The 27,718-nt window shown below is 67.8% G+C and overlaps 5 protein-coding genes across 5 annotated transcripts; 1 reads left to right on the top strand and 4 right to left on the bottom strand.

Annotated features, from left to right (window-relative positions):
- Positions 1-4,929: 4,929 nt before the first annotated feature.
- EMIHUDRAFT_439851 (hypothetical protein) lies at positions 4,930-6,753 on the bottom strand. Its single transcript, XM_005791720.1, has 7 exons — positions 6,688-6,753; positions 6,512-6,621; positions 6,281-6,449; positions 6,077-6,135; positions 5,779-5,827; positions 5,422-5,579; positions 4,930-5,244 (listed from the first exon to the last, which is right to left on the bottom strand). The coding sequence occupies exons 5-7, from the start codon at positions 5,807-5,809 to the stop codon at positions 5,038-5,040; spliced, it is 396 nt and encodes a 131-aa protein (XP_005791777.1). The 5' UTR covers positions 5,810-5,827; positions 6,077-6,135; positions 6,281-6,449; positions 6,512-6,621; positions 6,688-6,753; the 3' UTR covers positions 4,930-5,037.
- Positions 6,754-16,064: 9,311 nt separating this feature from the next.
- EMIHUDRAFT_223530 (hypothetical protein) lies at positions 16,065-18,312 on the bottom strand (the record flags this gene model as incomplete). The annotated part of the gene is made up of 4 exons (XM_005791719.1): positions 16,065-16,833; positions 16,921-17,647; positions 17,893-18,267; positions 18,306-18,312. The coding sequence occupies 4 exons, from the start codon at positions 18,310-18,312 to the stop codon at positions 16,065-16,067; spliced, it is 1,878 nt and encodes a 625-aa protein (XP_005791776.1).
- Positions 18,313-20,535: 2,223 nt separating this feature from the next.
- Positions 20,536-22,519, bottom strand: EMIHUDRAFT_223527 (hypothetical protein; the record flags this gene model as incomplete). The annotated part of the gene is made up of 7 exons (XM_005791718.1): positions 20,536-20,646; positions 20,731-20,766; positions 20,811-20,891; positions 21,284-21,364; positions 21,435-21,536; positions 21,784-21,869; positions 21,949-22,519. 7 exons carry the CDS (start codon positions 22,517-22,519, stop codon positions 20,536-20,538), a joined length of 1,068 nt encoding a protein of 355 aa, XP_005791775.1.
- Positions 22,520-23,686: 1,167 nt separating this feature from the next.
- Positions 23,687-26,173, top strand: EMIHUDRAFT_223525 (hypothetical protein; the record flags this gene model as incomplete). Its single annotated transcript, XM_005791717.1, has 2 exons — positions 23,687-25,144; positions 25,310-26,173. 2 exons carry the CDS (start codon positions 23,687-23,689, stop codon positions 26,171-26,173), a joined length of 2,322 nt encoding a protein of 773 aa, XP_005791774.1.
- A 194-nt stretch (positions 26,174-26,367) lies between these two features.
- EMIHUDRAFT_454425 (hypothetical protein) lies at positions 26,368-27,388 on the bottom strand (the record flags this gene model as incomplete). The annotated part of the gene is made up of 4 exons (XM_005791716.1): positions 26,368-26,679; positions 26,765-26,894; positions 27,076-27,268; positions 27,315-27,388. 4 exons carry the CDS (start codon positions 27,386-27,388, stop codon positions 26,471-26,473), a joined length of 606 nt encoding a protein of 201 aa, XP_005791773.1. The 3' UTR covers positions 26,368-26,470.
- Between the last annotated feature and the right edge of the window lie 330 nt (positions 27,389-27,718).

Here is a 27,718-nt window from a genome sequence, read left to right as displayed (position 1 = left end):
AAGGAAGAGGCCGATGCCCGCCATCGTCGCCGACATCAGCCAGCGCGGGAAGGTCTTCATGATGTACCGGCGCACGTCGAGCGCGGACATCACCTGCCGAGGATCGACACGCCTCCGTAGTCAGCGACTGGCTGCGGGCGTGAAGCGGCGCAAGGGTCGGGCGCGCGACCTGTGTGAGGAACCGGCAGCCAGGTCAACGTCAGTCAGCCCCCGGCAGCGGCGCGACAACGCGAGCGCGGATGTGTGGCCATGAAGACGACGCCCTCGATCAGCACGGCGAACATCACCTGCGGTGAAAGGAGAGAGAGAGAGATGAATGAAACGGACACCGCTAGGGACACCGTCCACTATGAGAACGGCAGAGGGGGGGGGGGGGGAGGCTTCTCCGGGGGCTTCTCGCCTTTTTGACGGGCGTGAGGGTGCCCTTGAAGCCGACGATCGTGTAGGCGAAGTAGGCGTTCATGCCCATCCCCGGCCAGAGCCCGAAGGGGAGGTTGGCCCACAAGCCTACGGTGAGGGACGGGGGAGGGGAGGTTCGCTTCTCCACGCGCCGCGAGGTGGTTGGGCAGCGGCCACGCATATGCAGCGCTCGGCTTCGGTGTGGGCATCACCCTCACACCGCCCCCCCCCCCTTCCCTGGGGGCATAGCTGTTCAGACACGGACCCATGATCAGCGTGGCAACACAGGAGGACATGGCGGTCGCGAAGACGAGGCCCTCGTAGTTGAGCCCCGTCACGGACAGGATGTTGGGGTTCACCTGAGAAGGCACACACGCGGTAGGCACACACACGGTAGGCACACACGGGCACCTCGCTAGGAGAGGTGGGGGTACTCGAGGCGGCGGGCTCCCCGCCCTTTTCTGCAGCCTTCAGACGTGTCATATGTGGCGGGTGCGCTTGCTGTTGTGGTTGGTCGTTTGGATGTCGTGTGTGCCCTGGCGTGGGGAGGGGTGGCAGGAGAGGCGTGGAGAGGCGTGGGGAGAGGTACCGCCATGATGTAGCAGGCAGTCAGGAAGGTCGTGCAACCGGCGATGAACTCGGTGGTAAAGTTGGAGCCGCGCTCGGTGACCTTGAAGTACTTGTCGACGCGAGAGCCCTTGCGTCAGGGGCGACGGCGGTGGCGGTGGTGGCAATGGTGGCGGCCGGCAGCAGTGGCGATGGCGGTGGTGGGACGGTGATGGCGGCGGGGAATGGGAGGCGGTGGCAGGTTGGCGGCGTGCGGAAGCACTCGACGCGCCGGCAGCAATAGGAGGCTTTTGTGGGTTTGGAATACCCGTGGTGAGAGGGGGGAGTACGGGCAGGTGGCGAGTGGGAAGCAAGTGCTTGCTCTGCACGTATCGCGGCGCACGCCTTGAACCATGTGTCAATCTTATTGTCGGCCCGCTTTGCTCGGCGCTTTGTGCTCTTCTCTGGCGTCGCCGTGTTGGGCTCGGCGGGCTCCATGGCCTCCGCTGGCAAAGGTGGGCGGAGACACCCCAGGCAGCCCGTCTTTGGTGTGAGTGCACCCCCAACGCGGAGCGATTTCTTTTGTGTCCGCGCCCTTGTCGCCAGTGTGCTGTGAGAGAGAGAGAGAGAGAGAGAGAGAGAGAGAGAGAGAGAGAGACGTCGCGGGGACGCTCTTCTGTTCAGTCGACGCTCGTCGTCCACTGAGAACTCAGTGGTTGTCACCACTTTGTATTCTTCAATATTAACCTTGCGAACTCGTCCCCCCCGGCAGGGCTATGCAACTGTGACCAGTGTGTGCTGTCTACGCCTGATCCAGGCGTGAAATCTGCCGATGCGTGATCTGTGTGTGGGCCGCTCTGTGAGGGGTCCAGGCATTGTCCGACGGGTAGGGGGTCTGTGCCCGGGCGGTGTCCGGTGCGGAGTCTCTCTCTGATCCCGCCTGTGGTGTTGGGTGCGAGGTCGTGGAAGCTTCGATCCCAAGGGGGGGAGCTGATCCCACTCGGTAACCAACTCTCAGGGGCAGTAGGTGGGCGGGCTTCGAGCGCGCTCATCTCGAACGACAAGGCGTCGCTACGCGCGGTCTTCCGCGGGGGGAGCTTCGTCGACGGGTGCGGGAGCGCAGCGCAGACAGTGCTGCGGCGATGCCTCCGGCTGTTTGCGGCGGGCGGCTTGCTGCTCGCGGCGATGGCGAAAAACTCGTCTCGTGGCACACCAAGGGCTTATGCTCTGTCGAGACGTGAGGCGTATGCGCCCAGGAGGGGAGGGCGCATGCGTAACGACGCTGCTAGAGATGCCTTTCGGGGCCCAGAGATAAAACTTCTGATGCCATGCGTGACCTAGTAGTGTCCCCAGCTATGGGCGTGTCCACGTTGGAGCCAGGTGTGGTGTGGACGCGAGAATAGCTCCGCCGTTCATGGAGGCAACCGATGCGAGTCGACTGGTGTGTGTCGTCGTGGTTTCGTATCAAGAATTCTCTCTCTCTCTCGCTGTGAGAGAGGCTTGTATCCTAAGAATTCTTTTGTGTGCCGGTGATAGTACTAGCACGCGCCAGTTCGCACCTGTGTCGAGCCTGTGTGCTGTGAGAGAGAGTTCTTTTGTTTATATTCTTTTTGAGAGCGCCTTCGCTGTTCTTCACCTTTCTACCTACCTACCTCGTTGTTAATAGTACAAACCCAATGGTCCCTCGCTAGCGGTCCTTCGTTGCAGTCGCACACACGCACACGCCACGCCGCACCGCGCGCCCGCCCACTGCCCCGCCCAGGCGGGAAAGAGATGAGGAGAAGGGACAGCGAAGGAGGAGCCACGAACACGTATGGGAGGGTTCAGTTGTGCGCCACGCTGCCCGGCGTCTCTCACTTTCCGGGACAGCCCCGCCCTTTCGAGGCAGGAAAGTGACGGCTACCATTTCTTTTTGAAATGTTTTTGAGAGCGCCTTCGTTGTGTGTGTGTGCGGGCGGCAGCGGTGGCGGCTCGCGGGTGGAGGTGGAGGCTGGAGGCTGTGGTGGACCTTTGAGTTTATTTAATGGTCGACTACGAGGACTGGGGGTCAACTGGGAGGCAGGGGGTTCGACCTGGCGACGGAGGACCGTGGGCCATCGCGGGGACGGGTCCGTCCGGAGGGCGAACCCGATAGATCCGGATGGTCTTCACGCCGGTGGGAGGCACCGAGGCGTCTTGTACGCTCAGCTCTACCTTAGCTCCTGAGGGGCGCGTGGTTCTAACCACGTAGTATGACTACAACCCACCACAGACACCCTCCCTGCTCCACACGTGTGCTCACACCCTCACCCTCTCCCCTCTCCTCTCTCTCTCTCTCCTCTCCTCTCCTTGTTTGTGCTGTCTGCCTGACTCAGGCACTAATTCTGCCGATGTGTGATTGTGTGTGGGCTGCTCCGAGGGGGCCCTGTGCAATCCGACGGGTAGGGGCTGTGCCCGGGCGGTGTCCGGTGTGGAGTCCCCTTCTGATCCCGCCTGGGATGTTGGGTGTGAGGTTGTGGCGGCTTCGATCCCAAGGGGGGGAGCTGATCCCACTCGTAACCAACTCTCAGGGGCAGTAGGTGGGCGAGCTTCAGGCACGCTCATCTCGATCGTCAAGGCGTCGCTACGCGCGGTCTTCCGCGGGGGGAGCTGCGTCGACGGGTGCGGGACCGCGGCGCAGCCAGTGCCGCGGCGAGGCCTCCGGCTGTTTGCGGCGGGCGGCTTGCTGCTCGCTGCATGGCGAAAAACTCGTCTCGTGGCACGCCAAGGGCTTATGCTCTGGCGAGACGTGAGGCGCATGCGCCCAGGAGGGGAGGGCGCATGCGTAACGACACTGCTAGAGATGCCTTTCGGGGCCCAGAGATAAAACTTCTGATGCCATGCGTGACCTAGTAGTGTCCCCAGCTATGGGCGTGTCCACGTTGGAGCCAGGTGTGGTGTGGGCGCGAGAATAGCTCCGCCGTTCATGGAGGCAACCGATGCGAGTCGACTGGTGTGTGTCGTCGTGGTTTCGTATCAAGAATACTCACTCACTCACGCCTTCGTTGTTAATGTCTTTTGGTTTTGACACGAAGGAGATCCACACGGCGCAGCAGGTGATGCAGGTCCTGCTGCGCTTCTGCAGCAACACGACGCTCACCTTCTTCCTTCGCGCCATGCCGCCGTCGGTCACCCTCCCGGCAGCGGAGAGGCACGACGAGCTGATTGACACGGCGCTATACAAGCTCGTCGGCGGGGCGCGGGTCGGCGCCGCCGGCACACGCTGGGAGCGCGCGCGCAAGCAGGCGCGCCTGCCCGTCAAGATGGGCTGGCGGTACGACAGGCAGGCCCCCGGAAGTCGAGGTGGAGCCGTGGGACGAGCCCGACGAGGGCGAGAAGCTGCGCGCCTCCGCGCGGCCGCCGGAGCCGGCTACAAGGGTGGCGCGCGCTCGCTCTCGCGCTTCCGGCCGCATACTCTCGTCGAGGCCAAGGAGATGCTGCCCCTCGCCGAGTTCACGTCCAAGCACGAGTTCCTACACCAGGCGCAGCGGCGCTTCACGACGGTGGTCCACAACAGGAACTGGCGCGACCTCGCCGTGGAGCTCGCCAAGGAGGGCTCCGCGGGATCGCGGTCTGCTCCTCGCGGCAAGAAGGGCAAGGCGCAGGCCAAGGGCAGGGAGCGGGCGAAGCATGCAGCTTGGCGGGAGGCAGTCCGCTTCGTGGCGGTGAGCCAGGATGGCGCCGGCGCCTTCCTCAACGCCATCCCCATGCGGGATGATATGCGAATGGAGATGCGTCTCTTTCGGTGCAGCGCCGCCTGGGTCTCCCCCTCGACGTGGCCTGCCAGGCCGCGGCGGCGGGCAAGAAGACTCGGAATGGGAAGACCCACGACGAGTATGGCGACGCTGCTGTCAACGTACCGCAGCAGGGCCACAACACCAGACACAAGTACACGCTTCGACGCCTCATCCTCGCCCTACGCGCCGCGTGGGGCACCGCTGTGCGAATGGAGCCGAAAGCCCACCTCGGTCAGAGACAGAGTTACAACAAACAAGTAAAGCGAAAAACCCGTGTTCTGGCGGTACGGCTTTACGTACGAGCCGCCTCTCTCCCAGCTCCCACGCCCTCTCCCTCTCACATCTGCTCTCGCAGCCCCGCGGGCCGCTCAAAGATGGCGACCTGCGAGGAGGGCCCCGGCCCGTGGCAGGGCGCGCCAGGCTGCCGCTCCTCGTCCCACGCGCCGCCGCCGACGCCGTCGAAGCGGACGGAGTAGCCGTGCTCGGCGGCGAGCCCCTCCGCCCACGCGCGGAACTCGGCGCGCGTCCACTCGAAGCGGTGGTCCTGTAACGTATGAGCCATGGTCCACTCGGCAATCAAGCACGGCGCGTCCACTCGAGGCGGCGGCGGTGAGTGCTACTCTGGGCTCATCTCGGCTCGTCCGCGCTCCTTGTTGCGCGGCGGGTGGTGAGCAATCTCGGGCAATCTCGGGCAATCTCGGGCAGTCTCGGGCAGTCTCGCCTTGTTGCGCAGCGGGTAGTGCGCGTGCGGCGGCGGAGGAGCGCCGCTGAGCAGAGACGTGTACGTGCAGCAGCCCTTGCAGAGCTGGCCGCGCCTGCTCCGCGCCCGCACCTCGTCCAGCGTCAGCCCTGCGCCGCCGCGGCCGCGGCACGCGGCGCCTCCATGGGGAGATATAGGGAGATATGGGGAGATATGGGGAGGTATGGGGAGGTATGGGGAGGTATGGGGAGGTATGGGGAGATATGGGGAGATATGGGGAGGTATGGGGAGATAGGCGGAGATAGGGGGAGATAGGGGGAGATAGGGGGAGATAGGGGGAGATAGGGGGAGATAGGGGGAGAGAGCGGCAAACGGCGCCTCCGCGCGCCTCCTCCGAGCATGTGACCATCAGGTTGAGGTTGTACTCCTAAGGTATCTCCCCCACCGAGATGAGGAGATATGGGGAGATATGAGGTTGTGCTCCTAAGGTAAGGTGTGAGGTACGCTCCTCCACACACACAACGAGGGTGGTGGGGCAAGGGCCGAACCGACCCTCGCGACTCCCCGTGAGCGACAGGAGCCGCACACGGCATTCAAAGTGCAAGGCCCGGCGCGCGTGGATTGAAAGTGCAAGGCCCGGTGCGCGTGTGCGGGTGGGTGGGCGGTGCGAGTGCTCCTTGTTTGGCGTGGTGACGATGAGGGCGCGCGGCGCGCACCGGCCGAGCAGCGCCGCGCCTATGCGACATGTCTCGGACATGGCTCGGACGTGTCCCGGACATGTGCATGTGCACCGGCCGAGCAGCGCCGCGCCTATTTTATGGCTACTTGCTGAGGACTCACCATGAATGAGTGATTAGGCACCGGCCGAGCAGAACTGCGCCCAGCCGCTGCAGCTCGGGAGGGTCGAGGTGCTCCACGACCTCGACCAGCGTCAGGACATCGCAGCCTGCTGCCAGCCGCAGCTCAGAGACTGGGGAGCAGAGCAACTCGAACTCCAGCTCCGCCGACGGCGCGCCGCCGCCTGCGCGCGCCGCCAGCGCCGCGCGCACCTGCTCACAGCCGGAAGCGTGAAGAGGCGCTGCCTGCACGGCGCGGCCACCTCGGGGCGCGCCTTCTCGCCGCAGCGACGCAGCGCGCGCGCGCTGACGTCGTTGGCGACGACCCGCCGCAGCGACGGCGCGCCGCCTCCGCGCAGCAAGCTGCATATCAGCCGCCCCTCGCCTGTTCACGGCTCGAGCTGTGAAGAGACGCCACCCACGAGGGCTGCAGTGCCGGCCCGCCCCTCGCCGCAGCCCACGTCGCACAAGCTGGCCGGGCTCAGCTGGCGCAGCAGCTCGCACACGTAGTTTATCCGCAGGGCGCCCAGCGATGGCCCGCCGTCGCGCGCCGCGACGCACTCAAACTCCTCCGCCGCTGTCGCCGAGTGCAGCTGCAGCCACAGCCTGCACCGCCGCCGCTTCCCGCGGTAGACCACACGCAAAGCCGCCTCGACATGCAGGGCCGCCTCGCCGCTGCCAGCGGCAGACTCCGGGCCGGCGGGGGCGGCGCGCGCTGCCCACGCCGCCCCCAGATCCGCGAGAAGCCCCTCCACCTCTGGGTGGAGGAGTCCGCCGCCAAGCAGGACGCAGAGCCGCCGCTGCACCTCCAGGGTCGCGCCGACGCCGCCGCTGCCGTCCGGCTCGAGCTGCAGCGTGTAGGACACCTCGACGCTGCCTCCCGCCTCGAGCGCCACGCCGCCGCCTACGCCACCGCCGCCGCCTACGCCGCCGCCGCCTACGCCGCCGCCGCCGCCGCCGCCGCCGCCGCCGCCGCCGCCGCCGTCAGCGGTGAGAAGCGTCACCGACTCGACGAGCAGCGGCGGCGGTGGCGAATCTGCCGCTTGCGGCAGCGCGGCCTGCAGCAGCGCGTACGCGACGCTCCTCTCCGCCTCGCGCTTGCTGCGGCACGGAGGGCCCCGCAGCTCAACCACGCCGCCCTCCCCCGCCCACGCGCCCTGCGGCAGCGCCGTGCCGACAAACACGCCCGCCTGCGACGCGCACGCGAGATGATGGTCCGAGGCTGCCCGAGGTGGCCCGAGATGGCCCGAGATGGCCCGAGGTGGCCCGAGGTGGCCCGAGGTGGCCAGGTGGCCCGAGGTGGCCCGAGGTGGCCCGAGCTGGCCCGAGGTGACCCGAGGTGGCCCGAGGCTGCCCGAAGTGGCCCGAGGTGGCCCGAGGTGGCCCGAAGTGGCCCGAGGTGGCCCGAGATGGCCCGAGATGGCCCGAGGTGGCCCGAGGTGGCCCGAGATGGCCCGAGGTTGTCCAGGCCCGCCTGCGTCGCGTCGGTCGCCAACCGGCCGACGAAGAAGTCGGGAGGGGGCTGGCCCGGCTCGGCGGGCAGGGACGCGGGCTCGGAGAGCACTTTGCACCTGATTAGTGATTCGCTCTTAGTGACTCATAGTTGACTACTACGCGCGCTCGGAGAGCACTCTGCACCAGCAGCCGCGCCGCTCGAGGTACTCCTGCAGCACAGTCTGCGGCGGCCGCTCGCTCGGCCACGCCTCGAAGCGAGGCAAGGCCCACTGCCCGAGCAGCGGCGCGCCCGTGCAGCCGACGACAAAGCCGAGCAGCCCCGCCCCATGCTGGGCGAGGAAGGACTCGTAGAGCGCCGCGCCGCCGCAGCGGAGGGACAGCTGCGCCCTGCCTCCAACGCCACCTCCGACGCCGCCTCCGGCGCCGCGGCGCGCGGCCTCGGCGCGCACCACCCTAGCGTCGGCGAGCAGCGCGTCGCCGCACACCTCGAGGCCAGCGACGCGCGAGGCGAGCTCGTTGCGCCGGCCGGCGAGGCGCGGCCCGACGAGAAAGTAGAGGATGGGCTGGCGCGTCACCTGTTCACAGCAGTGGCAGGGCTCGGAGGTGTGAACAGACGCCGTTGGGCGCGAGGCCACACCGAGGTCCGCCTGCCCCTCGCAGCGCGCGTGCACGCCGAGCGCGCCGCCCCCTCCGAGCGCCTCGCTTATCACGTTGAGGTAGTCGATCCGCCGCGGCAGCGCCACGACACGTGGAGCCTCCTCCGCCGCCCACGGGAGCAGCATCGCCTCGAAGGTGGCGGCGGAGGCAGCCTCCTCCTCCGCCGCTCCCAAGCCCCCAGCCTCGCCACCGCCCTCGGCGCCGCCCCAGCCGCCGGCCGGCTCGGTGTCGCCGTCAGCGCACTCGTCGTCGTCGTCGTCAGCACCCGGGCTGTACGGGCTGTCGGCTAGAGAAACCAGACATCCGGCGGTAAAAAAGAAACGCGCGCGCGTGGGCCGTGGGGCGGGAGGCTGCGTCGCCGTCGCCACCGGCAGCGAGGTGCGCCGACGGCGGGGGCGAGTCGTGCAGGTCGACACGCCGCCGCACGCGGTCGTCGTGCGCGCCGCACAGCTCGAGGGCGGGCACCTCGCGCACGGCGGACCTGTTCACGGCTAGAGGCGTGAAGAGACGCTGTTCACAGCTCGAGGGCGGGCACCTCGCGCACGGCGGACCTGTTCACGGCTAGAGGCGTGAAGAGACGCTGTTCACAGCTCGAGGGCGGGCACCTCGCGCACGGCGGACCTGTTCACGGCTAGAGGCGTGAAGAGACGCTGTTCACAGCTCGAGGGCGGGCACCTCGCGCACGGCGGACCTGTTCACGGCTAGAGGCGTGAAGAGACGCTGTTCACAGCTCGAGGGCGGGCACCTCGCGCACGGCGGACCTGTTCACGGCTAGAGGCGTGAAGAGACGCTGTTCACAGCTCGAGGGCGGGCACCTCGCGCACGGCGGACCTGTTCACGGCTAGAGGCGTGAAGAGACGCTGTTCACAGCTCGAGGGCGGGCACCTCGCGCACGGCGGACCTGTTCACGGCTAGAGGCGTGAAGAGACGCTGTTCACAGCTCGAGGGCGGGCACCTCCGCGCACGGCGGACCTAGACGATTCTCAACGGCGGCTGTGGATGCATGGTGGAGCGTGTCGAGGCAGCACCTGCCTGGCGCACCCGTGGGCCGCGGCAGACCTCGGGCAATCTCGGGCAATCTCGGGCAATCTCGGGCAACCTCGGGCAATCTCGGGCCATCTCGGGCAATCTCGGGCAATCTCGGGCCATCTCGGGCAACCTCGGGCAATCTCGGGCCATCTCGGGCCATCTCGGGCAATCTCGGGCAATCTCGGGCAATCTCGGGCAATCTCGCGGACCGCAGCAGATCGAGCCGCTCCGCGTAGCTGTCGAGCCCGCGCCCCTCCGGCCCGACCTCCCTGCGCAGCCTGGCGTATGTGGCGAGCAGGCCGAGGGGGAGCTCGTAGCCGTGCGCCTGATTGGGCGCACATGCGTGGCCGTGACCTGCCAGTCAGTCAGCGGTACACACACGTCCCTAGCACGGACGACGGGGCACACGCACTCGCGGAGCACACACACGGGGCATTGCACACGAGGCGGTGGTGGGAGCGTTCTCCGGGAAAGGCCTCACAGACAAGTGTGCAATCGTCAGAGGGGCAGCAGTGGCCGTGTCAAGTCTTGAACCGCTACGCGGGGAGGCGCGTAGCGGTCCAAGTCTTGAACCGCTACGCGGGGAGGCGCGTAGCCGCGACCAAGTCTTGAGCTACGTAGCCGTGCGCCTCGAGCATGCACAGCGTGAACCAGCCCGCACCTGTTCACGGCTAGAGGTGTGAAGAGACGCTGTTCACAGCTGCCGGTCGCCACCGGCACCACCCACCTGTTCACGGCTAGAGGTGTGAAGAGACGCCGTTCACAGCCAGACGTGGGAGCCAAAGCTAGCACCGGCGGCATCAGCAGCGTGCACCGACGACAGGGAGGGCGGCGGCGCCCCTTCTCCCTCCCCTCCCTCGCCCGCCGCGCGCTCGCGCCGAAACAGCGCCGGGTCGAACACGCCGTTGGACTGCCAGCGCGTCAGCGCGCACGGGTCGCCGCCGGCCATCTGCAGCCAGACGGCGAGCAGCCTCGCGGGCTCGCTCATGCCTCCCAGGTGGCAGTGCCCGAGGCAGAGCAGCTGCAGGTTGCAGCGCGGGACGGCCTTGCGCGCCCCCGTCGCCAGCCGCACGCCCACCCTCGACCGCCTCGCCACAAGCAAGCGAATCAGCTCGTCCTTTGGGTCGGCGGCCTGCGTGCTGAACAGCGCGCGATAAGGTTTTTGCTCGCCTTCCCTGGGACCCCGTGTTGCATGTCACTGTCATCACTGTGCGATTTCGGGGCCCGGGGTTGTGCGTTTACCTGAACAGACCAGCCTCGGGGCGGGAGGACCATGCAGTGTACTCGGCGGTGAGAGGAGGGGCGTGGGCGAGGAGGGGGAGGGGAGTGGTGGGGAGCGGCGGGGGGGGGAAGAGCACCGCGTGAACACGAGGGATGCGAAGAGCGCGAATACAGTTGAATGCGGCCGAGTACAGCGGAGTGCGTGTCCTCTCGAGCGCTGGGTGGAATACAAGAGTCCGTCTTCCGCTTCTAGAGTTGCCGGCGTCGTCCACCGACGCTTCGGCCAGCCCGTCCGCCTCCGCCTCCGCCTTGAGCGCACCCCAGTTGAGCTTGCGCAGCCCCGCTCGCAGCGAGGCGGGGTCTCGAGCCGCCTCGACCACCTCCCCGACTCTGCCTACACCCTCGGGGCCCTCTCGGCTGATCTCGGGCAATCTCGCGCGATCACGACCGCCTCTCCGACGCTGCCGTTGAGAGGGGCCCCGTGCGCGCTCGTCAGGCAGACGAGCCGCACGCAGTCGCCAACACACAGCGCTGGCGCGGGCGGCGGCGGGCGCGACGCGTCGGCGAGCGCCTCGAGCGCGCCGAGGAAGAGCCGGCCCGCAGAGTGGCGCGGGGGGAAGGGGCGTACGCGGCGCGAGAGCTCCGCCGCCTTGCGCGCGAGGAGGGAGAGGGAGCGGAGGCCGAGCCGAGCCGTGCCTGCGACGGCGGCCACCTTGCGCTGCATGCCGCCCTCCCCCTCGCCGAGCTCCTCGAAGATCCCCTCGCCGCGCAGCGCAGCCTCCACCCCCCCCTGCCCCAGCTCCACGCCAAGCGCCCGCCCGCCGTCGCACACGGGCAGCCGCAGCGCAAACTGGCGCAGCCCCTCCACGTCCGCAAGCAGAGCCGCCCTGCGGACCTCGGCGGCGAGCGCGGTGGTGCCGGCGGCGGCGAGCGCGGTGGTGCCGCCGGCGGCGCCACCGGCGAAAGAGTCGGCGGGATGTCGATGCTCGACTGCGCCGCCCGCCGCTCCTGCGGTGGAGAGGGAGGTCTGCACCGCGGCGCGTCGCTCCTGCAGCAGCTCGCGCAGCCGCGTGCTCGAGAGCGCGTCGTGGTACGCCGCCTTCTTCGCCTCCTTCTTCTTGCTATGGCCGCCGCTCCGCCCCAACGCCTCGCCCGTGCCGTCCACGCGCACCACGCACCAGAAGGGAGACGCGAGCGACTCCTCGGCGCGCAAGAACCGCGACGGCTCGATGCCCCCCTACCGCACCACCCACGGCGCTGAACCCACACTGGGTTTGAGACTCGAGAGGTATGGTACTAGGCCATCCTGCCGGAGCAGACTCTCCAACGCGCCGACCGGGTTCGAGGCCGCCCCGTGCGCCAGCGCCAGCGGCGGCGGCGGCGGCGGCGGCGGCGGCGGCGGCGGCGGCGGCGGCTCCGGTGCCGGCGACGGCGCCGGGGAAGCCTTGGGCGGCAGCGCTGAGGAGACATGGGCCGACATCTCGAGAAGCTGCTGGGCCGCCTACACGCGCTTCTTCAACGTTCCGGTGCGAGCTCTCCCCGCACACCTCGAGAGCCTCGAGAGCAGCTTTTGGGTCGCGCGGGGAGACGTCTCACGTGGGGAGACGTGGGGAGATGTGGGGAGATGTGGGGAGAGATGGGGAGATGTGGGGAGATGTGGGGAGATGGATGGGGAGAGGTGGGGAGAGATGGGGAGAGATGCGGAGAGATGGTGAGAGATGGGGAGAGATGGGGAGAATCTGGGTCCGCATCCAGGGTAGGGGGAGAGGGATGGCGATCCGGGGAGCGTGCCTTGTCGACCCCCCCGCCGCAGGTGGCGAGCAGCGAGGCGAGGACGTCACGGTCGCACTGAGGGAACATCTGCGCGAGGGCGTCTAGCTGGCCGCCGCCGCGGCTCGCAGGCGCCAGAGCCGACAGCGCCAGCGCCGAGGTCGCCTGTGGGTCCGCCGCGGAGGCGGACGCCGACGACGACGGCGCCGACGGAAGTAGCGGCCAAGGTGGCGGTGCCGGCAGCGGTGCAACCTGCGTCTGCGTGGGGCAGGTGCAGGCGGCCACGTCGCGCTTGCACCGCTTGCAGAGCCGCGGCTGCTCCGCCTCCGCCTCCAGCGGCCTCTTGCCGCCGTGCGCCTCCCCCTCCAGCGGCCTCTTGCCGCCGTGCGCCTCCCCCTCCAGCGGCCTCTTGCCGCCGTGCGCCTCCCCCTCCAGCGGCCTCTTGCCGCCGTGCGCCTCCCCCTCCAGCGGCCTCTTGCCGCCGTGCGCCTCCCCCTCCAGCGGCCTCTTGCCGCCGTGCGCCGCCCGCTGCTGCGGCGCCGCTGCTGCCTCGGCCTCCATGCAAGACACCTCGCTGGCCTCCTCGTCAGCAGACCGCGTGGTAAACACCGTGGCTGGCGTGGCGGCTGGCGTGGCGGCTGGCGTGGCGGCCGCTGGCGTGGCGGCCGCAGCCGCAGCTGACCCGTCGCCGTCAGCATCGGCAGAAGCTGCAGCCGTCCTCGCTGCCGGCGCCGCTGCCACTTCCGTCGCCGGGGCAGGCGCCGCGGCGAGGACGGCAAGCCGCTGCAGGCACACCTCTGCCTTTGCGGCTTGCTCCCTCTGCTGCTGCTGCTGCCGCCTCACCTCCCGCCGCACCTCCGCTCTCGCCTCCGCCGCGTCGGCCGCCTCCGCCGCCTCCGCCTCGGGCGGGAAGAAGTCTCTCCGGAAAACGGCCCACGTCCGGTCGACGTCGCCATGCAGCGCGGTCAGAACCAAGCCCACAATCGCCTCGTACTGGTCGCCAAGCGGCTTGCGGTAGTCGTGCCCCCTCCTGTCGTGGCGCGGCGCGCTCGCCGGCGGCGGCGCTGCGTCTGCGGCGGCGGCCTCCCGCGTGAGCGTGAGCACCTGTTCACAGCTGGCGCCGTGAAGAGGCGCCGCACTCTCGCCGTTGGCCCCCGAGGCGTGAGCAAGGGCGCCTCCAGCATGGACAGGCCGCTGGTCGTGTCCACGCCGGCGACGAAGCTCTCGATGGCCCTCCGGTGCGCCTCGCTTGCGTCGCGCACAAACTCGCGCGCCAGCGCGGCGCCGAACCGGCGGGTCAGCAGGCGGGAGAGGTGCAGGTTCTTGACCAGGCAGGAGCGGAGGTGGGTCAGCTCGCCCTCGTCGCACTCGGGGTACCTGTTCACCCCTCAAGGCTGTGAAGAGGCGCCGTTCACGCGCACGGCTCGCCCTCGTCGCCCTCGTACCGCGCCACCAGCTCGAGCGAGACCGCCGCCTGTTCACAGCAAGGGGTGTGAAGAGACGCGCGCGGTGGGGGCGCCTCGGGCGAGCTCGGCCAATCTCGGGGGATCTCGGGCGATCTCGGGCGATCTCGGGCGAGCTCGGGCGATCTCCTGGAGGAAGGCGTCGCCCTCGAACTCGAGTCGCTGGAAGGTGTCGCGCTCGTTCCAGCGGCAGGCTTCGAGCAGCAGGGCCGGGCACGCCGTGTGGAGGTCGAGCTCGCTTCCCAGGCCACAGCACAGCGCCGCCGCCTATAGCCCCACTCGAAGGGAAGGTAAGGTGACTCTCTCTCCACACACACACAAGGTGGTGGGGCAAGGGTCGCGACTCCACGTACAAAAGACAAGAGCCCCGCGGCATGAAAGGTGCAAGGCCCGGTGCGCGTGGGTGAGCGGTGTGTGTGTGTGTGTGTGCGTGTTTGTTTGTGGGGGGGGGGGGGGGGGGCAGCACGCAAGTCCCTTGGGCCCATCGCTTCATCCCGCCTAGTAGCCTGGCTATCGGCATGAAATCGCTCCTCGTGAAGAGGCGCTTACTATGCTACTATTGCAATACTAGCGCCGCCGCCTGCTCCTGAAGCTGCTGCTGCAGCTGCTTGTCCGGCGGCGGCTGGCGCCCCCTCCTTTGCGGCGGCGGCATCTTCTCGTTGAGCCTGGCCGCGGCATTGATGAACTCATCAGGTGAGTGGCTGGTGAATGCATTGAGGCGTCCTCCTCTCGCCGGGCCTCCGCAGCTGCTCCGCCCACGGAGGAGGCGGAGGAGCAGCCGGCGGCCGCGGCGGCAGCACCGCCGCCGTGAAGAAGTGCGAGGCCGCCTGCGGAAGGGACGCCCCTCACTCATTCGCTGCGCACTGAACTACGGCCGCCCTGAAGAGGCGCGAGGCCGCCTCGAGGGCGCGGCGGAGAGGGTCGGCCTGCCCGTCCTTCAGCGCCTGCTGCCGCGCCGTCTCGGCGAGCCCACCGAGCAGCGACTCGACGAGGTTGGCCTGAGCGAGCACCAGTCAACGAACGGACGAGTTCATCGGCTGATCAGGCTGTCTGTGTGTCTGGGCCCCAGTCTGTCTGTCTGTCTGGGCCTCAGGGCCCCGGACAATCTCCAAGGCATGGAGGTCAATGTTGCATGATTGTGGATGAATGTTGCCACATTTCGTAGTTGAGGAGCCCACTGACCAGTGAGGCTGGCCTGGTCCTTGAGCGAGCACGCTGCCTTGCGCATCTCGGGCAGCGTCGCGGAGACCTCGAAGGGCCGGCACAGCGCGAGCTCGGGAAGGCGGATCTCCTGTCCGGTGGTGCCGTTCGCTGAGGGCGGGCCATCCCCACGCACACAGCAGCGAGTGCTCTCGGCCGGCTCTCCTTTGCCCTCTCGTACAGCGACTGGTTCCTCAGGATCTGCTCCGCCGCGAGGGAGAGCTGCTTGTCGCGCGCCTGCCCACGGCCGGAGGTGTGAAGAGACGCCGTTCACAGGGCGGCGGGCGGGAGCTGCGTGTGTCGCGCGCCGTCGGCTCCTCAAACAGCACGTGCGCCACGGAGAGGAAACGGAGCACCGCGTCGCCGACCCACTCGGCCACCTCGTAGTCGCAGCAGCCGCGCGCATCGAGCAGCATGCGGCCGGGTGCGGGCGCGGCAGCGGCGGCGTCAGCGGCAGCAGCAGCGGCAAGCCCTGGTGCGAGGGCGGCCTCGGCGTTGGCGGCGGGCGAGGTGAGCGCCGCCGCGAGCATGCCGAAGGCGACGCCGCCTGCTCACAGGTGCGCGCGTGAAGGCGCTCTGCCCACAGCTTGCAGGGTAGGTGCGCGTTGCTGAGGGGCCTGTTCACAGCAGGAGGTGTGAAGAGACGCCGCCCACAGCGTGCGGGCAACGAGAGAGGTGTCGGCTCGCCGTGGCCGGCGGCGAGGCCGGCGGCGGGGAGGCTGCGGAGACCGTCGAGCTCGGCGACAAGGGCGAGGTGCTCAAGGCGGTGGACGAGCCGCTTCAGCAGGCGGAGGGGCCGGTGGTGCGAGGAGAGGAGCGGGAGGAGCCGCACATTGGCGGGCGCGAATCCTGTCGCCCTCGCCGTCTCCCGCGTCGCGTAGGTGCCTGAGAAGCAGTAGCCCAACCCTTCACCACAAAGCATGGACCACTAGCTGCCGCTCTCCCGCGTCGCGTAGGTGCCGTCGCGAGACACGTAGCGGTTGGCGCGGCGCGACGACTCGGCAACCTAGAGGTAAGTACCGCGCGCGAGTCCTCAAGAAGCGGCACGCATAACGGACGCCAAGCTACCGAGCGAGACGAACGCATGCGCTGTGGGCCCGTAGATGCACAATGTGGACGCTAAGAACTGGGGTGCTGGCGACTCGGCCACCTTGGCCTGGCGCGTGCGGACGGTGCCTTGCACCGTGCCGTCGGCTGGGCAAAAGGAGACCTCGGAGAGGACCTGGTAGTGCACGCGCGTCTCCGCATCGTAAGTTGCCAGAGCGCAGTACGCCCACTCCGCATCCTCGTCGTCGTCGGCCGGAGCGAGAGGATGGTCCGAGCCGCAGCCGGGCCACTCGCACGTTTTGAATAGGCGGGTCGCCAGCTCGACCAGCCGCCAGTTGACCTCCTCGCCGTCGAGCGGCGCCGCAACCCACCAGCCAGGGTCCACGCGCAAGGCGCGCAGCTTGTCGGAAGCGCGGCCCCCATCCACCTCGGCCTGCCTCTCGCCCCTCCTGCCGAGGCGGTCCTGCCGCATTTTCCGCTGCTGCTCGCGGTCGGGCGCTAGTCGCTCCGCCTCGGTGAGCCTGCCGTCGAAGCCGTCTTCCCGCTCGCGCTGCAGCTCTTTGCAATGGTGCTCTAGGCCGCGCGCCACCGCCTCCGCCGTCAGCCCCGTCGCGGGGTCGAGGACGAGCGCGTTGCAGTGGAGGCCGTCCGGCTCCTCCTCGCGCACCGAGTCGACGTTCCGCTCGGAGTCGTCAAAGAGCACGAAACGCTCCCGGACCTCCTCCTCGGGCACACCCATCCGCTTCGCCAGTCGCCTCAGATGCCCGACCTTGCCGTGTGCCGTCGGCTCGGCTGTCGCTCCGCCACTGCCGTCGCCGCCGTCACCGTCGCCGATCTCCAACCACATCTCGCCGTCGATCAAACCGAACTTCTCCAACAGCGCCAAGGCGCTCCCGCGCGCTGGCGAGGCGGACGCGATGGCGATGCGGACGGCGCCAGAGGCGCGGAGAAGGCGCAGCGCACCAAAGATCAGAGGCACGTCGCGATGCAGCTCGAGGTGAGGGTAGCGCCCCGTCTCGTCCTTCTCCGTCGAGACCATTCGGAGAGGGAAGGCGCCCGTCGCGGCCGAACCCGACTCGTACGTGCCCGGCGGCCACTCGGCGCACTCACCAAACCACAGAGTCTGGTCGAGGTCGAGAGTGACGACGACGGGCAGAGGCGCCTTGTAGAACAGGAGCATCTCCTGGACCAGAGCGGCAAATACAGCCGGCTCGCTGGAAGGATCCTTGACCCAACGGTTGGTGAACTTGAAACCGCGCAGCTCAGGCAGTTGCCCCTCCCGGCCGTCGAGAATGCGCCGTGGGTCGGGCCGGAAGGAACCCGAAACGTGATCCCAAGCCAGCAACTGCTGCATCGCACCGATCGACGCGTGCAACGGCTCGCCGGCGCAGCCCCCCTGGATAAGCTCAAGCGATCCGACGAGCCAATGCGCCACGTCCGCAAGCGCGCCACGCGTGAGACGCATCGCGTGCGGTCCGCCCAGCCGGCACGCGACGCGCTGTCCTTGAGCCCCGACGGCGAAGGAACGCGCCGCCTCGGGCACAGGTCCGGGCAGCAGTAGCGCGAGGCCTGTCGGCTCGGTGTCGAGGAACAGCGGGTGTGACCAGACCTGCAGCGTCCCATCGCCGCCACCGCCCAACGGAGCCGCCGAAAGCCCCTCCCGCTCCGCCTCCCCCTCCGCCTCCGCGTCCGCCGGCTCCTGGCGCAACAAGCAGGCCGGCAAGTCGCGCACGACAGGCTCCTTCTTGGCGAGCTGGCGACGGTTCGCCTATAAATCAGTGGAAATAGTCATGCAATAGCGATCGACTACGAACTGGCCAGCTGGCGCCGGTTTGCCCGCGTGCTGCCTTGCCGCCCGCTCGCCCTCTCCCTCAGCTGGCTGAGGGCTGCGGCTCGGCCGACGATCTCGAAATGCGCGTCCAGCACGCCAATCTTGAGCAAGTACCTGACGCCCTCCATCGCCGCGCGCTCCTTGGCACCCCCCTTGGTGGCGAACTCGTCCGTCCAATCAAGCGTTTTCGGCAGCCTCCCTTCGCCCGGCGGGCGGCAGAGCAGCACACCCGGCAGAGTCAGCTGGCAGCGGAAGGGGCCGGTCCCGTCCCGCGGCAGAACGAGGAACTGCCCGCCCTCCTTAGCGGTGAAGTGGCTGCCGTCGGCGGTGAAATCGAGCTCGACCTCGGGGTCGCCGCCTACATGACGAATCCACCACCATTCTCAGGGCGGGAACACGGCATTGCGGACTAGTCACGAGCACCGCGTGAGCACGAGCGGGTACAGATACAGTACAATGGATACAGCGGAATACCAGCCAAGTAGAGTCTACATGCCCCTCTCGAGCGCCAGTTGGAATACAAGTCGAGTCCATCTTCCGCTTCTAGGGGTCGCCGCCCTCGAGGACCAAGCGCGAGTCGCAGTACACGTCGGCGAGCAGCTCCCTGCTCCTCGCCATCGGCAGCACACCGCAAGGCCGGCCGTCGGGCGCGGTTGCGCAAATGGCCCTCTTCATCAGCTCCGAAGCGGCGGCCTCCGCACTCTGCGGCGCCGGGGGAAGCCGCCGCGCGCCCCCGCCGAGCTCCTTGACGGTGAGCTCCTGCCACCCCTGCAAGCGCGCGATCCGCGCCTCCGCCTTGGCCCTCTCCCCCTCGTCGCTGCAGTCGATCATCTCGACGAACCGCGCGTTCTGCGCGCGCGCACGGCCCATCCGCTGCTGGCGCCGCTGCGAGGTGGTCGCGCCTGGACGTGTCTTGGACGTGTCGTGGGCGTCCCTTCTTGGACAGGTGTCGCCCCCAAGTGGTCGCACCGATAACGCTATGTCTCGGCTGGATCTCGGCTGGATCTCGGCTGGATCTCGGCTGGATCTCGGCTGGATCTCGGCTGGATCTCGGCTGGATCTCGGCTGGATCTCGGCTGGATCTCGGCTGGATCTCGCGCCGTCGAAATCGATCACAGCGTCGCACGAGGGCACATCGATCCCCTCCTCGAGCACAGACGTGCACACGAGCACCTCGTGCCGCAGCGATATGGTGAGCGACGATCAACGAGGAGGACATGAGGTGAGGTGGAGACGAGCTGTGTCGTCAGCAATAGTGGTGTGTCGTCATCATTTGGTGAGTGACTACGGAGGAACAGTCATTTAGCCGAGGGCAGGCGTGCTGACGTAGTGAGTGACTACGGAGGAGCAGTCATTAGCCGTGAGGGGATGCGTGCAGACGAGAGCCCTCTACCTATCTATAACAAGCGCCTTGTGACGCCCCGGCCCCGCCTCGCCACGGAACGCGTCGAGCGCGGCGTCAAACTGCCTCTCCGAATACCCCTCCGACCCTCGCCCCCGCGAGATCGCGACGGGGCCCTCGCGGCACGCCCAGCACACCTCCCAGCAGCCCACGTCGAGCGCCGCGCTCCTACGCGCGGAGTACGCCAACCTCGGGGCGGGAATACGGTGTGGAGAGTCTTCAGAGCACTGATTGAGTACGAGGGATATGAACACAGCCGAGTACGGCCGAGTACAGCGGAATGCGTGTCCTCTCGAGCGCTAGTTGGAATACAAGAGTCCGTGTTCAGCTTCGACGGCCCACGCACAGGAATCCGTGGAGCAGCCGGCAGGCGGCGCGGCGCGTGATGAAGACGATGCACTTTGCGGGCCGCGTCTCGCGCAAGTGCTGCACCAGCGCCAGCAGCTTTGGCGAGGCGCTCGCCGGCTCAGTCGGTGGCGGGCAGCGCAGCCGCGACAGCCGCTCCTTTAGCTCCCGCCGCCACTTGGACAGGAGTTCGGCGTGCGCCATGGAGCCGCCGACGGCTGCGCGTCGGGCGGGCCACGCCTCGTCCCTCTCCTGCGGTGTGAATACACTTCGTGTGAATACACTTCGTGTGAATACACCCGCCGGACTGTGATACACGTCAACACCACAACCGACGCGGATCGACTCTGGCGCTGTGCAGCGGCTTCAGAGCACCGCGTGAGTACGAGGGGCTACGAATACAGGTCGCCCGCCAAAGATGACAGTCAACTCTCGACTTTGGTCGGGGAGGCGTGCGGCCGCCTCTCTCTCTCTCTCTCTCGAGGTCTCGAGGTCTCGAAGAGTACAACGCGGCCACTGGAGAGTACGAACACCAGGGGAGTGAGCGGGAGGCAGCGGAGCACGTGCCCTCTGCAAGAGTGCCGGCTGGACTCCACAGAGACCCCCCCTCATCCTGCTTCTAGGCCAGCCCTCCTCGCACGGCGACAGCGCGCGCGTCCCTTTGCCCAAGTCTCGCACGAGCATCTGCGCGGCGTGGTAGTACGCCCATCCTACGCGGAGTGTACGCCAACCTCAGGGCGGGGAGACGGTCTTGTGCAGCGTCCTCAGAGCACCGCGTGAATACAACGGAGAAGAGGACAGTGAATACAGTTGAATACGAACGGATGCCGCGGAGTCCGTGTCCTCTCGAGCGCTGGTACAAGAGCGCGTACTCCGCTTCTAGGGCGCCCATCCTCCCAGCTCTCCCCCGCCACAGATAGAGTCGATCTTGTCCACGCACTGCCCCCACGCGGCCCGCAGCGCCTCCACCTCCTTCCCCTCGAGCGCGGCCTAGAAGGCAGATCAGCCCGTGGCGAGCACCCTAAAGAGACGGCAAAGAGACCGCAGCGCCGCCGCCTCCGTCTGCGGCGTGACCCGCGCAGCCCCTGTGACCCCCTCGCCGCGCAGCCCCTGCACACAGCCAGCGTCTGGTGTGAAGACGCGCCGTCCCGCACCTCCACGGAGCGGCGATCCCTGCGGCGCGGCGCCATGTCTTCCTCCGCCTCCGCCGTCGTGCCGTCGTCCCATACCCGCGCCTGCTTGCAAATCCGGGCGGGGTGTCGGTCGCGTTCTTCCGGCCGTCTTGCGCCGGGTTGAAGGCTCGGCGAGCGAGGTCGGAGAGCGACCTTCGGTTGGCCCAAGCCGCACGCCACTGAGTGACGCCACTGAGTGGGAGAACTGGCGAAGGCTCGACCAAGGAGCTTGGGGCGTGCGTGCGTGCTGGCCCCGCGGCGTGGTGATATGGGGAGATATGGGGAGATATGGGGAGATATGGGGAGGTCCGGGAGGGTGTCGGTGCCAGCCGGCCGGCTTGCCACGCGCGCGTGCTGGCCCCGCGGAGTGGAGTTGTGCTGCCGTCCCTCGCCCCTGAGTGTGTGTGCTGCGCGTGCGTGCCTCCCGCCCCATCTCTACTTTCACACACCAGCACCCGCCTCACGCCGTCGACCAGCTCGCTCGGCGCTGCAGCGCGGCCGAAGGGCAGCAGCTGCGGCAGCGCGTGCGGGACGACCTAGCTGGCAAGAGTGTGTGTGCGTAGCGAACTGCTCGTGAGTCGCCGCGGCAGCGCGTGGGGGGGCGACCGTGGGTGGAACTCTCCGTGACCACGCCGCGCAGTCGAGTCGCCCCTCTAGCTCCGCGAGCTCTGTACGGAACGTGGCAGCGTCCGGCTCGACCATGTGCGCCTGCGAGTGGGGTGCGGGGCTGTGTTGTTTGTTGTTCATGGTCCGTCGCTCGCGGCGTCGGCTCGTCCTGTTGCGCCGACGAAAGAAGTGGTCGCAGGGAAGGTGTGCTCTACTCGGCTCGTCACAGTAGTTGACTAGTTTGTTACACTGGGCTCGTCAGAGCAATTAACTCGTTGACTGGACTCCATGAACTCAGGGGTCGTTAATTTGATCGGCAGTCCGGCTCGTCCTCTCGCGCCTTCTCGACCGGCGAGGCGGTGAGGGCAAGGACGCGAGGCCGCTCGCCGCACGGCAGGTAGAAGTACTTCATGATGGTGGCGTACCGGTCGTTCCCTCGCATGTGGTGTGCCTCGTCGAGGACCTGTTCACAGCGCGAGCCGTGAAGGCGGTTTCACACTCACAGCAGCGCGACAGGAGGTGGCCAGCAGGGCGACGCCCTCCATCCGCAGCATCGCGTGGATGAGCGCCTTCTCGAAGAGCTGCGGCGTCATCACAAGCACCTGTCGCGCGTCGCCTTCACCCGTGAACAGAGTGCTGCTTCCCTCACACCGCCGCAGCGTGTCGCAGGCGCCTAGAGCCGCGGCACAGCCGAGATGAAGCCGCGGAGAGGTGGTCCCGTCGCGCCGCGGCGGCGTTGCTGGCGCCTGGCGCGAGCGGACCGCCTCCCGCAGGCCGAGACCACCCATGCCGACAACCAGGCCGAGCCGCCACGCAGCGCCGCCCACGCTCGTCGGCTCCTCCTGCAGCGGCCCGATCTGCTCCTCGAGCACGCGCGCCTGCTGCACGGCCAGCGCCCGCCCCGGCGCGAGGAAGACAATCTTCTTGCCGCTGCCCCGCTCGTTCTCGGCGTAGAGGACGTTCTCAATCACCTTGGCCGAGATGATCGTCTTGCCAGCGTTCGTCGGCAGGACGACGAGCAGGTTCCGCTGGGCGGCTTCCTCCACAGCTGCGGACTGGTAGTCGCGCAGGGCTACGGGCGGCATGTCTTCTCTGCTAGCAGTTGCTGCCGAGGGTCGGCGCTGTGTGCCAACGCGTCAACGTTGGGTCAATTGTCCATTCAGCGCGGCCGCGAAAAATTTTTGAGCTTAGCCTTCGATGTTATGAAAACACGCAAGGCGGACATGGCATATCGCTCTCGGGCTCACAGACATCCCTCACACCCGCCGCCCCCGCGCGCGCCCCACCCCGGCCGGGAGAAAGGGGAGTGACAGTTTGGGATGGCAACAAAATTTTTCCAAAAGGACTCCTCGAGGTTCTCGAGGTGGATATCCTTTGGCCGCGTTGGGTAGCGAGGATTGGTGTAACCCGAGCCACGGAGGCGGGATTTCTGACGGCCGACCGTCAGTGCACGGAGTTGCCCCTTCTCCGACTGCCCCGGCTAGTTCACGGGTTTCGCGGGAGTGACCCCATGCGTCAAACCCGAGAACTAGCGCGGGTGGGTTGGAGGGGCCTCGGAAAGGCGCGCAAGCACGCCCTACGTCTTCCCCTCCTCCCCATCGGGCCGCATGAGCGGCCACGCCTCGCAGATTCGTTTCCGCGCCTGGGTCAGGCGCGCGGGGCATCCCCCGGGTCGCTCGACCAGCGATCCGAAGAGTGGCCGCTATGCGAAGGAAAGAGTGGGGCCCTTGTCGAATGTTAGCTAACGGAGTCGTGCTTTAGTGCACATGGTGTTACTCGATCGCGAGTGAGATCGTGAGACGTTAGCATGGTCTACGTGTTTGTGCTCCTTCCCTCGGGCTGTTCCATCTCCTCGTCTCTTTCCCACCTAGGCGGGGCGGTAGGGGCGGCAGGCGCGGGGTGCGGGGTCGCTGCGAGCGTCTGCGATGCCACCGCCAGCCCTCGCTGCACCTTTGCCTCTGCCACCTGCGCCTGCAGCGCCGACGCTGCGGCCTCAAGCAGCCTACACATGTCTGCTGCCGCACCGCCTTGCCCGCTGGACCGCCAAGCGGCAGAGGCGCGCACGAGGCTCTCGGTCAGAGTGGTCAGATCCGAGAGCTCCTCTGGCACGGACAGCGCGGGTGGGCCGACGGGCAGCCGAGCGAGCATCCGACCCGCTCGCCCGTTGTGGTGTCAGGAGCAGTAGGAGAGGGGGCGCAAGTTCCAGCCGTGCGTGCGTCCCACCAGCCACAGTATACAGCCGTTTCGCATCCATGCCGCCAAGCCCCGCGACCCCGGAAGCAGCGCTGGAGCTGTTTCAGTCCGGCGGCGAGGTTTCCGCCGCGGACCTTGCAGCTGGCCTCGACGCACTCCGCCAGGCAGCTGAGGATGGAGCAGGGCAGGATGCAATGGACCTGATCGTCGGCAACATGCCCACCATCGTGGCGGCCACAGCGCGCTGCCTCTCCTCCGAGGAGTGTGACCAGTCCTTTGTGGACGCGGTCGAAGCAACTTCTCGGCTGGCCGAGTGCCTGCGTGATGGGCCTCACGCCTTCTCCTCCTCAGAGCTGGCGGCGTCCCTCATTCATCTGCTCAGCGTTCCCCGCGATGGCAAATGGCAAAACGCAGCCGATCCGTCCCAGCGGGCAGCCGCCGCCCAGCACGCGTGCGCGGCAATAGCCCGTATCGCGTCGCAACCGGAGGGCCGTGCGTGCGTTCGCAGAGGCGCTGTGCCAAAACTGCTCGGGTTGTTGACTCAGCAAGCACCAGCCGCATTGCAAGCTCAAGCCGCAACGGCGCTCGCGGCATGCCTCAACTCTGCACTGGCACGCATACAGCTTCGAACGGCGGACCTGGATGGTCTGATCCGCCTTGCTGCGGCGCCTGGCGGGGATGAGGGCGCGGACGCCATTACAGCCAGAGCAAAGGCGCACCTCGCGCTTGCCACTGCGCTGCCCGACGCTATCTTGCGCTCCAAGTTGCTCGAGCACAAAATGGTCGCCAATGTGATTACCATCCTGCAGCTCCCAGATTCTGACGATGCACCGCCCGATTTCACTGACCTGATGGCGAACGCGGCATCTTTGGTGGCCGCTGTCGCAAACTTCGAAGACGGTCGCATGGCTTTGCAACGTCTGGACGCGGTTCCACTGTTGGTCCAGTGTCTCAAAGAGCCGACACACACGTCCGCACAGTTGCTGTCCAACGTAGCCCTTGCCATCGAGAACCTCGCGCGATCCCCACAGATTGCGCATTCGCTCGGGCCAGCAGCTGCCCTCCCGCTCCTCCAGCTCCTCGCTGCTGAGCCCCCTGAAGCCCTTGGGCCTGTTGCAGCACGGTTCGAGTCTGCGGACTGGGAGGCGGTGCGGCAAGCTGCTTGCTCGGCAATTGTCGCACTGCTGCCCACACCAGCTCTGGAGCCTCTCTTGTCTGACGGCACGGCCGGCCTGAAAATGTTGGCATCCCTCGTGTGCGAGGCAGACACTCTGCCGCCGCTTCGCGCCAAGGCGGCGGATGCGCTCGGTCTCGTGGCTTGCAGCCAGGAGGGGCGTGACGCAGCCATGGAAGTCGTGAAGCCAGCCATCGTCGCGCTGGCCGAGTGGCTCCGGCCCGCGAGAAGGCTCGAGGCTGAGGCGGCGAGCCAGACGGAGGCGGCGAGCGAGGCGGAGCCAGAGGAGTGTCGCGTCGAGGCGGCGCTCCACGCCCTCGCCGCCCTTGCCGCGCACGAGGAGGTGCGCAGACTCTTGCGCTCGCCTCTGGGGTCGAGTGCGGCTTCCGGCGATGGCGAGGGCGTCGTCAGTGATAGCGGCGGCGCGGACGAGGGCAGCGGCGAGGGCGGGGGCAACAATAACGGCGCCGTCGACAACGCGCCTCCTCCGCTCACGGGAGTCGTCAAGCTGCTCGGGAGCCCGTCAGCTCCGCTGCGTCGTGCCGCACTGGCCGCCATCGCCGCAGCTTGCCACGGGCGCGACGCCGCGTCGGCCGAGGTTTGCGTCTCTCTTGGCGCCGTGCAGCACTTGGTCGCGCTCAAGGCTGAGGGCGAACACTCTGCCGCTGCCTCCATGGCGCTCCAGGCGGTGTGCACTGCGCTGCCCTCGGCCAGGCTGTGGCTCAACTCGCACCTCCCCGTGGGCGTGCCCCTCGGCGAGGAGTTCCTCGCCGTGCCAAAGGACGTGCCGTTGGTTGGCGCGGCGGCGCTCCGGTCGATGCAGCCCGAGGGCGAGGCGGCGGCGATCTTCCACGTGTCTGGCGCCGACGCGGCGCTCGAGTCGCTCAAGGCTAGGGCGCTCCTAGTGCGGGCCGCCTCGGCCGCCGACACCGTGCGAGGCCTCGCCGTGCTGGTGAGCGACCGGATGGGCGGCAGCGTCCCGTACGAGGAGTACGAGTCCTTCGACGGCGCGGCGCAGGCGGCCTCTCTCTGCAAGGCTGCCGCCTCGCGCGTTCTCCCCCTCGGCTCGCTGACACGCGGCGGGGCGCGCGCGCGTGCCGTCCTCTTCAAGGCGCTCGCCGACAGCTGCGGCCTCGGCTGTGGCCTCTCCCTCGGCAGGTGCGTGAATGGCGCCCACGCCCACCACGCGTGGGCGTCGGTGGTCGTGGACTCTCGCGTCGCAATCGTCGATTTGCTGCACAATCCCGGGGAGTTGCTGCCCGATGGCTCGGACGCGGCGCGGCGCTACCAACGCGTGTGGGAGCACGCCTTCTCGTCGCTCGCCGCGTCGCGCGCCACGCCGTTTGAAGTTCGGCTGCCGGTGGCGGCGTGATGGACCGTGGTCGTTCTGGTTGATAACACGGTATCTAAGCTTGGAGCACTTGGAGCTAAGGTAGTTTTCTCTCCACAAATAAAAACCCAACCTCCCTCGAGGTCGAGCGAACACATGAGCTCGTCGGCTCGCTCCTGCCACTCTGTACACACTCGCACTCCTCGAAGCGCAGCCATCAAGCCCAAGCAGCCGAGGGGTTCCTATGAAATATCATACAGCCACACGCAGACGTACACACAGGTCTCTACACCTGATACCTGCGCCCTCCATGGACAGAAAAAGAAAGGTGACGGCTTCTCAACCGAGGAGCTGCGGCGCGGCCAGCTTCCGTCGCTGGGCGAGCTCGAGCTCCGCGACGGCCTCGTCGCTCTCAGTGAGCGCGCGCTTTGCGCGTCTCTCGCCACGCGTCGAACGCCGAAAGAAGAAGGCGATCTTCAGGTGCTCGTCTTCCGACTCTGGCTCGACCGACGCGTGGTACAGGTCGGCGCGGAAGCAGCCGCTCGCGCCTGAAGGGTGGTGGAGGCGGCGGTGGGGTGAGAGGAGACAGGGAGGGGAGGGAGGGAGGGAGGGAGGGAGGAGAGAGGGGCAGACCGGCGGCCGGCGAGTAGTAAAACGGCCGGTCCGCGCCGACGACGCGCATCGAGGAGGGCGCCTCGCCCAGCCCGTCGGGCGTGAGCTTGACCACGACGGTGTACTCGATGAACGAAAAGTCCTCGGTATCCTGGCGGAGGGGGGGGGGGGGGGGGCGGTCGAACGAGGAGGGCGGAGGCAGCCCTCTCTCGCGCGGGGCGCAGCGGCGGGCTTGGCAGGGAGGGCGCGTCGGAGGTGGCACGGACACCTGGTGGACCGAGATATGGGGAGAGATGAAGAGATATGGGGAGAGATGGAGGTGGCACGGACACCTGGTGGACCGAGAAGCCCGTCGACTGCATCGTCGCCCTCGACTGTCGCAAGCCGTGCGCGTAGAAGAGCTCGACCACGGTGCCGTACCTGGCCTGAAGCCACTCGGCCAGCGCCTCCTCCATCCGCGCAAAGCCGGGCAGCTGCCGGCGGCACGCGGGCAGCAGCGCGTGGGTGAGCAGCAGCGTGTTGTGCCTAAGCAAGAAGTCGACGCGCGTAAGTAAAACGAGGAGGCAAACACAGAGTGGCGCGCAGCAGCGTGTCTTGCCGCTGCTGCTCGGCGTCGTGGCCGTCGAGCGTCTTATCGTAGCTCATCCACCCAGTCACCTAGGGTTAGGGTTAGGGTTAGGGTTAGGGTTCGGGTTCCGGTTAGGGTTCGGGTGTTATCGTAGCTCATCCCACCAGTCACCTAGGGTTAGGGTTAGGGTTAGGGTTAGGGTTAGGGTTCGGGTTCCGGTTAGGGTTCGGGTGTTATCGTAGCTCATCCCGCCAGTCACCTGCGCGGGCTGCGAGGCCTTGTCTGGTGCGGCCACAGCGCCGCCCGAGCTCGACGCGCCCGAGTGGCCAGGAAGCAGCAGCCGGCCGCCGCGCCTATGCGACATGTCTCGGACATGGCTCGGACGTGTCCCGGACATGTGCATGTGC

Source organism: Emiliania huxleyi, assembly GCF_000372725.1.
Source record: "Emiliania huxleyi CCMP1516 unplaced genomic scaffold EMIHUscaffold_110, whole genome shotgun sequence".
NCBI lineage: Eukaryota > Haptophyta > Isochrysidales > Noelaerhabdaceae > Emiliania > Emiliania huxleyi.
Note: the sequence above shows the minus strand (reverse complement) of the source record. Positions and strands in the feature narration are given on the sequence as shown.